This window comes from Dipodomys spectabilis, unplaced genomic scaffold (genome assembly GCF_019054845.1).
Source record: "Dipodomys spectabilis isolate Male_0828 unplaced genomic scaffold, ASM1905484v1 ptg000174l, whole genome shotgun sequence".
In the NCBI taxonomy this organism is placed as follows: Eukaryota; Metazoa; Chordata; class Mammalia; order Rodentia; family Heteromyidae; genus Dipodomys; species Dipodomys spectabilis.
This window is the reverse complement of record NW_024870851.1, coordinates 2,501,889-2,515,128: the sequence shown is the minus strand read 5'-3', so window position 1 is coordinate 2,515,128 and position 13,240 is coordinate 2,501,889. Positions and strand designations below refer to the sequence as shown.

General features: G+C 33.6%; 1 protein-coding gene across 1 annotated transcript in view; it reads right to left on the bottom strand.

Moving 5' to 3' along the window:
- Positions 1–3,686: 3,686 nt before the first annotated feature.
- The window catches only part of Ola1 (Obg like ATPase 1), a 122,950-nt gene continuing 113,396 nt past the window's right edge, over positions 3,687–13,240 (bottom strand). The window contains exons 8-11 of the mRNA XM_042694149.1: positions 10,360–10,500; positions 9,591–9,687; positions 7,455–7,577; positions 3,687–4,191 (exon numbers count right to left, since the gene is read on the bottom strand). Coding sequence (XP_042550083.1) covers positions 4,090–4,191; positions 7,455–7,577; positions 9,591–9,687; positions 10,360–10,500 — 463 coding nt within the window. The 3' untranslated portion in view covers positions 3,687–4,089. The remainder of the gene's footprint in view (positions 4,192–7,454; positions 7,578–9,590; positions 9,688–10,359; positions 10,501–13,240) is intronic.

The window sequence follows — 13,240 nt, the reverse complement described above, 5'->3', positions numbered from 1 at the left end:
ATCCAGATCTGATCAAAATCTCTCTCTACAAAGCTATGTCCACAAACTCAAATTAAGGTGTAATGGAAACAAGTACATTTATTTGGGTAAAATGAAGTTATTATGAGAGCAATATAGTAGCTCAAATAGAATAGTTTACAGAACTGTCAAGTTTATTTTCCCTTCATGCACACCAGCCCTAAGGTAAGCTGCCCGATTAATAAGTAGCTATACTCTTTAGAGATGTAGGTTTCTGGTCCATTGTTGCTGTGCTTATATGAATTACTGTTCAGTCCTCTGAAAGGAAGAGTACACAAAAGAAGCACACATCCAAGTTGCAAGTAACCTCCTTCAAACAGCATTTTACAGCTATGACTCAGATTATATGGAGGATATGTGTAAGGATGATATATCTACATATATATCATGTATATATACAAATATATGACATGTAATGCAATTAAATGAAGATATGACTTACTCTTTGTACTCTAAGACAACTAGCATGGGGTGTGTGTCATCAGAAAAAAAAGATGCCATTTGTATGCAGGCCAGGAGGAGAGTCAGAACAGGATATGTTACTGTCCGCTCCCCCCACATTCTGAGTCAAGAAAATGCATTGACTTTCTGGGATGGGCTCTCTGGGCCTTCAAATGCAATCTATATAAGCAGACAGACACTTTATGAAGGTTTCTCGCTCCTTACCTGCTTATCAAAGTGAGAAGCAACTCTATCATCCAAAATATGAAAATATACAGAAATGCTCCCCTGGGGCAGCATAAAACAAGTGATTTTCTTGTTTGAGAAACAAACTCGGTGAAAGAAGTGCTAGATTTGAGAACCTGACTTACATGACTGAGTTCCTTCCATGCACTGACCTTTACTGTACAAACAGTGTAGGTGATAAGCAACTTTTAACATTTTAATGTATGAATTTAATCCTCACACAAACCTCAAGATTGACTGGTTACTTCAGTAGCCTAACCAAGGTCACATGAATAGGAAGGGGGACAGGGTTCAAATCTGGCTTCCTGACTCCTGAATATGGAAAGGCCTTAACCACAACTAGTTTCATGTGTCAGAAGCATCTTCTAATGGGAATGGAGCACTTGGCATTCTACACAGCTCTATTTGGAAAGGGGTTCACACAGTCACAGGACTGAGAAAATCAGTCCCTAGACCTGCAAAGTCAAAGATCAGACCAGATATGTGATTTGAAAACTCTGGACAGTGCTGCTCTGGAGGCTAAGCGAGTCTCCATTTCAGTTACATTTCTGAATTGCAGAATAGGCTTTTCATTGAAGTATTAATTAACAAGTGGCTCAAGATAGTCACAGACCATGAAGGTGATTCAAGAGCAGTTAATTTTTATGAGGGTCCTGGGCCCCAAATCAATTATAGCGAGACCAACAAAAAGTTCCTTAAAAGTCAAACCTAATTCTATTATTACATTGTATTTCTACAAGATTAAAATACGTTGAAGTCAACATAGAAACAACCATTTCAAAAGTCTCTGGAAAAAGTAGTCATAAAAGAATAAGTACACTAGTCAGAAAAATATGAGGCAGGAAACAAGGAGATTTTCTATTTCTGACTTTGAATGAGAGGAGGCAGGAGATTTTTATTTCTGATTTTGAATGAGAGAAGGCAGAGTTGCAACCAAGAGCTTTGAAAATACCACAGGCCCAATTAGAGCAGGCATTCAGTATAGGATTCTAATACGGGAGGTTTATTAAAGAATGCTTATTTCACCATGGCACTGGCAAGTTGCAAGTTCAAGTGTTCTTGAAGGAACTCCCCAACCCTCCCCCCCCTCTTTTTATTTTTTTTCCCAGTCCTGGGGCTTGAACTCAGGGCCTGGGCACTGTCCCTGAGCTTCTTTTGCTCAAAGCTAGCACTCTACCACTTAAGCCTCAGTGCTACTTCCAGCCTTTTCTGTTTATGTAATACTGAGGAATCAAACCCAGGACTTCATGCATGCTAGGCAAGCACTCTACCACTGAGCCATATTCCCAGCCCGAAGAATACTTTTTATGACTAATTTAGTTTTAAATGAAGCTTCTGCCCAAAGTGCGAGTCACAAAGACAACGTAAGAAAACTAAATTCTATCACACTTTTCCAAGTTTTGGGAACCAATCAAACCTCTTCTAACTACAAATTTGATTAAAATGGAGTTACAGACAAAATACAAGTTGCAAAAATACAATTCTAAAATATACAAAAGGTCACCAATATTCACAGAAAGAAAAATTCAGATATGGGCAAATACTGTATTATCTATAGGTAATAGTTCTTGGAATTACAAACTTTTATTGACAAGGTAATTTTGTACAAGTACATAGAATGATGCAAAACTAAATACCAAATTAAACATCTTAAGCACTTTTAGTCACTATGAATGCAGTTACCTCAAAACTCAGTACTCTCATTAATGGTTCTGTTTTACAACATACAATTATTACCTTAAAGTAAAGTTATACAACTATAAAGGCTTTTTAATAATATTTCACGCTTCTGTGATTTATATTGCTGAAATACCTAACAGTCCATTATTCTATTCTATATTCCAATATAGAAATATAACAAGAATTTTTCAGTGCTGCGTGCCAAGTAGTTCATGCCTATAATCCTAGTTACTCAGGAGGCTAAGATTTGAGGATTGAGGTTCGGAACCAGTCCAGGAAGGAAAGTGCGTAAGTCTCCTATCTAATTAATCAGGAAAAAGCCAGAAGTGGAGCTGTGGTATAAGTGGCAGAGTGCTAGCCTTGAGCACAAAAGCTCAGGGACAGAGCCCAGGCCCAGAGTTCAAACCCCAGGCCCAGAATCCTGGAAAAGCATTTTTTTTTTTCCACAGCAAAGTTGGTCATCTACACTTGCAACTTAGTTTTATCACATATTCAGAGCACTTCTTTGAGGTGACAGAGTGATACAGTAGAAGCAAAGGCTAGTTTGAGTATGAATCTACATTCCATGGAAACATAAAAGGGTGGTGGATGAGGACAAGGAGGTCTCACAGGGCTGCTAACAGCAGAGAAAAGGAGAATTCAAAGATGAGCGCATTCTAAGACTTTTCACCTTAAGAGAAGACTAAGTGGCAAGTGGTCTCCAAATTCTTAACCTGTCATTATTTGTTTACAACTTTCAGATACAGCTTTTAAAACTGCTTAACTTAATGTGCTAAAATTTCAACTGACCTGAAATATTAATAGCAAATATGAAAAAAGTTTTATCATGAAAGACTATTCATATGAACTTTTGCAGGCACAGCTAATTGAAACAAAAATATTACCAACTAGAAATGGGTCCGTTTTCACAATTTAGTAATTTCAAAAGAAAGATTAGAACTAAAGATGCTTTCCAATATGATCAGAACAATAACAAACAAAATTCCTTAATTTTGGAAACAAATTTGTTTTCTTTCTGGTTAAAGTTACCTATGTTATAGCCTTTGTAATATCACTGCTATCATCTTTCAATAAATGTCCATCTACAAATTAATTAACTTTTTTGAGACAAATCCCTGGTATACTATTCCTTTGATTCCCATGGAAGAATCACTTTTAAGATACAATTGCAGCTGCCCCACACTGCCAGTTACTGTGTCATACACACGCCTTAAAATTCTGTAATCAGCAACCACCAGGTGCCGTATCGCATTCAGCACACCACAGTCAGTCAATACAGACATCCCCAAACACACCAAGGCTGGTTTTGTCAAATGTTTTATTGAGTGTAGACATCTGGAGTACTGTAAAACATGCATTATCTGTAGATTCAAAAAAGGAGCAAGCCACATTGTCCTCACTGTCAAATGTGTCAGGCTTGGCATACATGATGGAGATTAATGAAGTATCATGAGAGTAATATGGTTTCTGAAAAGCTTCTATAATTTGGAGTAGGGTCTTAATCATGTGAAAAGCAAAGCTGTTCACATTTAGTATCTTATATTTCATTGGAGGTACACTGAACTTTATAATTTTAAAACAAATAAAAAATAATTGGTTTGTAGAAGATGCCCATTTCCCCAACTTTATTCACCCCTTCAGAAATCTTAATTTTAAAAAATCATATGACTTCTGGAAGTTTTATGTTTATCTGAGCAAAAACTATTATTTCTTTTTTGGTTGCTGAGGTGTATTAAACTTGAAGAAGATAATATCTCCATCTTCAACAATATAATTTCTGCCTTGTTGTCTGTACTTTCCAGCAGCCTGAAAAACAGGAAATAGGTTATTATTTTACAAACAAACACATAGAGAAAATACTAGAAAAAGATATGAAGAGTTAGTACTTGGATCATATTAAACAACCAAATAAAAAAAGAAAAACTGAAGGTAAGAAAATGAACAGAAAGGCATACCAATTCAAAACTAGACTTGAGAAGCAAAGTATTTCTGTTTGGGCAGAACTAGATTTTCCACATATACATAATCATAATGTATTCTCTACTAAACTGTTGGCACATAAATGTAATTATACCAATATCATTAAGTTTCATTACATGATGTTTATGGTACATTTCTGATGTGTCTGCAAACATCCAGTAAGTCACTGTAACAAAACAGATCAAACCAAGCAGAAAAGAAACTACATGCTGCTTTATTTGCTTAAATAAATTCTTTGGTGACAATGATAATATCGTAAAGGTAGTTTGCTATAAGAAAAGCTATGATCAATTGTAGCAGATTTTGAGCTTTTATTTATAGTTTTGGCAATGACCATACATAGTGGTACATACTAGAATTTATCATTGAAGTTTACGGATTAATGGTTCTAGTTACAAGCAGACTCTAACAGGTTGGAATTGCAAAGACACATTTTTTCCACTTGTAAATCAGTTGGCAAAGCAACTGATTCCACCTGCTGGTATGCAGATCCAGATATGTAATCTGTCGTACTTTTAACAAAAACAAGTGGCAATTTCAGAAAACCAGGTTTACCCCGTGGCATAACATACACATCTCACCCTAAGCACAACAGGCTCTTCAGCACCATGGTTAGCATTTCACATAACTGACATGGTCCATGTGACTCCTGTCACTGAGTACTCAACAATGAGAACTTGAGGATCTTTTGGGAAAAAAATTTCCCAAGTGTTTTCCCTCTGTTAGAATTTATTGAGAACATGAAACCTTTGCTCAGTTAAAATGAGCACTTTTCCTTGAAGATACTGATATGTGAAATTACACTTCAGTAACAAAATACTAACAAAGATCATATGAGTTTAAAATGAACAAACCACATCAAGAAGTCCTCAGTAACATATTTTTAATTATGTAGAATGTGCTATTAGAATAAAGTTTATTTCAAAGAGGACTATTATATACCACCATTCTCCAAAGTAAATAATCACATGATTTTTGTAAAGACACAATGTATAATAGGCCATATGCTACTTATTTCTAGAATCTAAAGCCTACTGTTATAAAACTATATAGACAATCTAAATCAAATACATATTGACATGACACATTAATGTAAGTTTATATACTTTGTTAGCACTCAAGTTTACTATTAACAGTGACAGTGTTCCTTTAAATTCTCTAAAGACCATTTAATCCATTTCCACTGCTATCAGAAACACTGGTTGAAAAAAAAAAATCAATACCCATTTGTGAATCTTGAGTATGTATTAAACAAGACACGTCTAACCAGTTCATTTGCACTTGAAAGCAGCCATCTGTAGAAGCCAGCTTTGCCTAAGCAGATATGATTGCTAATAATGTGATATCCCTATAGACTACAAAGCCCACACAGAGCTATTCAGTACATAGTTCACAGCACTGGCATTAAATTAGTTATACTGCTCTGGCGTTAGAAATACACATGCATACATACACATATATACAATCTTGCTCTCAAACTTAAAACCTACTGGGGAATATGCAAGTAAATAGTTGAAAAAGAAACATAAAGCATTTCAGAAATATTTCATTTTACTCAAGAGGTCAGATTTTAAAATGTTAGGTTTAAACAATGTAAAATATCTAATTGTATTCCAGGCTGGAAAGTCAAAGGTCAACCTTTTCCAATTTATAATCTAAAGTTCTGAGTTAGTGTTAAATATTTTCATAAGTGTAAAATATCTTCTTACTATATCATATAGTATCTCTGAATTGTTAAAGAAAATATTTATAATTCATATTTTCTTTCCAGTTTATAACAAAAATCAACCAAGGATTGGTAACACATTGGGCTATGTAAGAATATAAAAGAGGAGCATCTGATCTCTAAATTTGAGAAAGGGAAAAGTATCTTTACTTTTACTTTCTTTACAAAAATACATATATGCCAACATGATGTAGCATGTTGACAAAGAATTTGAGATTATTTTCAAATCTAATTAGTACTCCTGACAAAGCTCTATCTCAATATTTGCATACCTATCTACTATATTAATACAGATGACACCACTGGAAAATTAATGACTTTGTTTAGTTGTAAACTGTAACTTCTACTCTTTTTAAAAATCAAACAGCTCTCATTCAACACAGAATCAACTCTATTAAGAGTTTTCTCTCCTCTTTCTAGTGTTCTAATAATTCTATTTAAGTCCTGCTGTCCAGTATGACCATTCTAATGACTTAAAAAAAAAAATCAAACTCATTCAACACTGAATCAACTCTATTAAGAATTTTCTCTCCTCTTTCTAGTGTTCTAATAATTCTATTTAAGTCCTGCTGTCCAGTAATGCCATTCTAATGACAATAATGAGAATATACCAAACATGAAATCTTTTCATATCTCTTTTAAATTATAAGCTAAAAACACAAGACAGTCTCAAGTATTTTTTATGGTAGTCTTAAATTAAATTAAACTGAATTAAAGAAGCCTTTGTATGTCAGTTTAGCGTGACCCTTGTATTAGAAATTACTAGATTTTCTTTGTAAAATCTAATGAGCCAAAATATTAAACATTACATTAAATTTAATTACAGTAAAAGTATTTATTTCTCATATATAACACTGCTTCACTATGATATGTGAAAATCAAATTATACTTATTAGCTAAAATAAAGCACAATTTTGGACCTGCCCTCTAGTGTTGAGAAAGCAAATCAAATTCCCCAAGACCTTTTTAAAAAAAAAAAAAAAAAGGAAAAGGAAAACCACAAAGTTTCAGTGACATCAAGTACATACAACTTGCATTTCACATATTGAGAAATGTATTTAGTATAATGCTTTTACTAGCCATTACTGAACAAATTCTTTGAAATTATTTATGACTTAAAACCAGTTTTTCTTTTTTCACGTACAGGAAAATACCCCATACAAGTACTTCAAATTTATACTCTTTAAATATGATCTTAAAAGCATGTTAACTTCTATAGTTCTGATTCAGTTGATAGTAATTTTAAATCCTGATAATCTTATTTTATGCTATACAGTTTAAAAGACAACCATTGTTCATTTTTATCATGGATATCTTCATGCAGTAGAAAATAATGAAATATGCACATAATACAATTCTTTACCTTGACTGCATTTTCAGAACCTTCCTCCTTAAAATCGTCGTATTTCATTACTTCAGCCATAATGAATCCCTTTTCAAAATCTGTGTGAATCTTTCCTGCAGCCTGAGGTGCCTTCGTCCCTTTCTTTGAAAAGAAAAACCAGAAAAAACTAATTGCATTTAAGATTATTGATTGTAAGTATAATTTCTTTAATCTACAGTTGGGTCAACTAAAACTCAGGTAATATCAGTTAAGATATCAGCTATAAAATTATAATATTTTTAACATTGAGTTCTGTGCAACAGTTTTAGCACAGACAACAGATATTAAAGAAGCATAACTTTGTTTTTCTGAACAGCCATCCACAGTTTTATTGATTTAGATGCAGTAGTCTGGTTTTGGTGTAGGTTTCATTTCGATTTTCTATTCTTCACAGTGGAAAAAAATAAAGATTTTTAAGCAACTCACACTAAATCATAAAAGGTTTTAAACAGATAAAAAGCCTTTAAAATTTCATCTAAGGAAAACAGAAAAATCAATATATAGGGACATTTTAAAGGCATTTTTAACAAATCAGATAGTCTATATTCAGCATATAATGTTGGAATTCCCAAGAAATTTAATAGTAAGATTTCTGAACATTTTGTATAGTACACATTGCTTCTAATCATCATGAAGGAAAGAGAAATGTCATATAATTATCTCATATGTTAAATTACAAGGACATATATTCCAGACACACACAACCACAGAAAGAAATTTGAGAAATAATGGTGACCTAAAAGCTGCTTAATAAAGCATGTTAAAGTGATAAGGAGTATGACACTATAAAGCACAGTTTTTACAATAAAAGATGTATTGGGTTAATATGGCTACTCACTGAAGCTTACCTGACTAAATATCTTAGCACATTAAATCATGGATACTTATAATCAGTCTTAAGATAAACCAGCTTTCACATTTTCAAGCCTAGGGTATGCCTTCTTTCCTGTTTAACATGCTTAAATTTGAAGTTTTAAGACTTTAAATACATCTTTCAAATATATTACTAAAAATAAACACTGACATTTTGTTTATTAACTTGGATTTGATTTGACACTATTTTTAAAGTTTATATAAAAGGATCTTAGTTAGAAGTCAAACATTTTTTTTGTTTTTTTTTTTAACAAAAGGGAGAGGAGGTAAAATAAAAGTGATTCTTAAATTCACAAAGGCTTATCTAACATTATGTTCAACTGTTCCATGTTTTTATCTATATTAAATAAAAATAAATGTAACTGTAGTCATTGAAGACAGAAATCAAAGCAGCACTAAAATTCATCACACAGCATATTTTTTCAAAAGCATAATGAAAGACTTAATGAGACTCTGAATCTAAAAGTTCTGACATTATTTTTATATTCCAAACACACTATTTAGGATTACATGTATTTAAAATATTTTTCAATAGTAACTACTATATTACAATATATTTATATTCAAGAGCAAAGCATCACAGTTCAGTTTCTATTGTCCTTTGGGAATAAATTAGTCATTCTCTCTGATCACATTCAGTACATAGCAATATTTGACATACATTCACATTTTTAAAGTAGTAAGATTAAACATATAACAGTAAAAATAAATATCACTTCCATGAATTCAACTAAAAAGGCATGAATTATTACACACTGAGTTTAGCTTTTTGAGCCCAACTGTGTATCTATGAAGAGCATAATGATGTCATATTGCTTTTATTGCTGAAAATGTAATCCGAGCAAAGCAAAGGAGGAAAGAACCACCCGCAACCCAAACAAACTTAGCGAATACAAAATGAAAAGCAACATCAATTTCACTGCAGACAAACCCAGTCACACAGATTAAGCAAGCACAATACTGGTGCGTCTTATCTCTGACCACAGGAGGAGGGTAGACAGATCCTACAGGATGAAGAAATTCAGACTATGTAATAGGCAGAATCAATTGTTACCTGCCTCAATCAATGCCGCTCCACTTTCACTGTTCAGCAGCTCACAAATAATTAAAGTTATCCTGGACAAAAACCTCATCTGTAATGACTAGCTAACCGCCACCATGACAAACTTCAAAGTCAGTGATATCAATCTGAATTCAATAGTGTGGAACTGGATATAGCTGATGAATAAGTATGAATCTTACCCTGATGGTCCATGCACGCACTTCATCTGGGCCTGCAGTGAAAAAGTATTCTAGTTGGAGTGCTGCAAACCCAGCCTTAATGATCTTTGGCAAAGCACTGAAATGAAATGAAACAAATTCACTCAACACATAAGTTGACTTTGCCAGAGATCAGTATAGAGCTAAAATGATTCATCTCAAGCAAAAATTATTAAAGATATTAATAAATGACCATTCACCTTTCATAACATACTCAAAGAGAACAGACAGCAAGGGACTATTAAAAATATCCCTCCAAAATTGGTTTTTAACTCTATTAGCCTAAAGATACCATTTTGAATTGTTTACTACTAAAAAAGAAAAATTTGATTTATTTCATCCAATATAAATTATTTCCAGGTACTGGGCTATGAAAGGCAAATTTATTTTGATTGAAATCCAATATTCTAACAATATACTACTGTTACTGAGAAAAAAATATGGCAAGTGATGCACCCTTTCCCCTCCCCCACTGAATATGACGAAAGAGTTTTGGCGATCATCCCTCCTCAAAAATATACATAACTAATACCTATGTTATAATTAAAACACTGTACGGAGATGACAGATGACAGTTAAAAACTTAATTTAAAATAAATCTTTTCACTCTGTCTCATGGTAAAGAAAGGAGAAGATTCCCTCTTTATAATGGTAATTACTCTGTCATTTATTATTCTATCAGCGCAAGCAATTAAATTACTGCAAGGAAATAGTTGATAATAAAGTGTAGGGAAAATGAATGCTAATTAACCTTTGTGTCATGTTCGCTTCCAGATACTTCTGTCTCTCCTCAGCACTCAATTCTTGCAACTTGAGTTCCAAGGCCCCACTAAAAGGAATGACCAAGGCACCTGGGTCATACTTGTCCACCCACTCTTTAATTTTTATCAACCTGTAGACAAAAAAGGGCACAACATTATCTTGTAGTGCATGCATGACTGTACCACATTCATTATTATCAAGTAGCACATACATATTCATAAGAATTGCACGGTTTTATGATGCCATCTTTTTGTGTATAGCTTTCCAAGGTCAAGACATTAACAGGCAGCTTCTGCTTCAGGTATACGCAATAATATTTTACTATACTGTAGTTTTACTCTAACACACAGAAACCATTTTACAAGTATTTTAAAACTTTTAAAAGTTATTCTAAATCTATTCAGTGTTAACACCTGTACTTTGAATAAAGGCTCAATTTTATAAATTCTTCTTGCTTTTTTTAAAAAAAACAAGGTAAGTTGCAAAAAAGAATATATAAACTTTTCCTTGTATAGAAATCATACCTTAAAATGCCTGCTAATTTTGAGGGCTCCTTGAAAAATAATTTGTTCCACCCAGATTATCTACATGCTTGATTTACTTCCTTGTTGAACTAACAGAATTTATAGCTATAGCTGGTTTTTGAGGGTTTTTTTTTCTTAACAGAAACAAAAGAAAGCTGGGCTCCAGTGGCTCACATTTGTATCCTAGATACTGAGGAGGCTGAGATCTGAGCATCACAGTTGCAGTTGGAAGCCAGCCTGGGCTGAACAGTTCATGAAATTCTTATCTCTAATTAACTACCAAAAGTCAGAAGTGGAGCTATGGTTCAAGTGGTAGAGTGCTAGCCTTGAGCACAAAAGCTCAGGGACAGAACTTAGATGCTGAATTCAAGGACCAAGACCAAAATAAATAAATACAGATTTACAAATATATCCAATCCTGTACACACTAGTCTTCTGAGCCTGACTTTATGTATAATACAAATGAAGAAATCCTTCAATCATGATTTGGAGAGCTAAATCAGCAAACATCTGTAACATCTTGTTACCTGAAAACACAGTAATGAGTCACGTTTTTCATTTTTCTTCTAAACTATGGAGGGTTTTGTGGCAAAGCAATATTTAGAATATAAATGTGGCAAATACAACCAAAAGATTCCAATCCTAGTTTTCAATCCTTAAGCAGGTTACTGCACCTTTTTTTAAGCCTGGTTTCTTTTTCTTTTTCTGTTGGTTGTGGGGCTTGAACTCTGGGCTTGGGTGCTGTCCCACGCTCTTCAGCTCAAGGTGAGCGCTCTACCACTTGAGCCATAGTGCCACTTCTGGTTTTCTAGTGGTTTATTGGAGATAAAGAGTCTCACGGACTTTCCTACTTGGGCTGGCTTTTATCAGTGATCCTCAGATCTCAGCCCCCTGAGTAGCTAGGATTACAGGCGTGAGCCACCAGCACATGGCTTAGCCTGGTTTCTTATCTACAGAAATATAGGCCTACATATTATATTGTATTGTAAATACCTTAGAAAAATAATGCCTGTACATAGCAAACAGATAATTAACAAGGGTTACTATTATTTTGCTTTTTCTGGTAATCATAGCATACACTCCTAGGGGTCTAGAATTATATTTTATGCAAATTTGACTATGGGGCTGGAACTAAGGGTTCATAATTGCTAAGGAGACACTCTATCACTTGATCTATGGCCTCAGCCCTTTTCATTTTAGTTATTTTTCAGACAGGTTCTTACATATTTGCTGGTCTGGATCAATTTTCTTATTTGTGCTGTGTTGACAGGAAAACCACCATGCCCCACTTACTGATTGAGATAAAGTCTTGCTAACTTTTATTTGGGCTGGCCTCAAATAACAATCCCCCCAATTTCTACCTCCCAACTAGCTAGGATTACAAGTGTGAGCCACTATGAAGGTCCTATATTCAATACTTTAATGTATGACAGAGACTTAAATTATTCCACTGGCCTCTTTCAGTAGGACCAACGTTTTAATAGTTATTATGGCCAGTTACTGTGGCAGAAATCTTCCAATAATTAATGTAAATGTGACTTTTGTGGGTAAAGCAAAGCAAGAATTGAAGAACAAATCCATCATAACTCAACTATCAAAGAAAATGGCAGGCGCTCATAGTAGAAAATTAAGACTATGGCTCACTGAACAGGATTCAGGATAGAAAGGGGGAATGAAACAAAGCAGTTTGTGCATGCTTGTTATACAAAGACAACTACTTATTTAATGGTATTAGAAGCTTTTAATCATTGTAATAATATTTGTTTCCTTTTGTTCACATCCGAAAAATCAGACCAACCCCTTAAGATTTATTTTGGAATGTAGTATATGGCCTTTAAGATATAATTCAAACCAGATATTTTCTTATCCAAAATTATAAAGGACAGGATAAAAGAAAAGAAAAAGGGAAAAAATTTAAATTGGTACTTTTACATATAACATCATGACACTCTAAGTTACTTTAAAGACGCATACTATTCAAATACAAGTCTGTATTAAAATGTTATCATCAATGGTTTAGTAACATAGTTTTATTATACAAGTTAGAATCAAATATGTAATTTGAAAAGCAGATCACACACCAAATACAGATTCAAAGAAAGTGAAATAAAACAAGCCCATGTAATAAGGATAATATTAAAATATCACACACATTGTCTCATAAATATGGCCAACATTAAGTAATAAAACTAAGACTGTTAGGAAACAAGATAAGAAATAATTACTTTGGCTAAAACATCAATTCAGAATAACAATAGTTCTACCCTGTCATTTTAACAGTCTTTCCTGCAGAGCCCTCAGAGGGATTATTTGCATTCCTCAGGTGTTCTATTGTACAATTCAGAT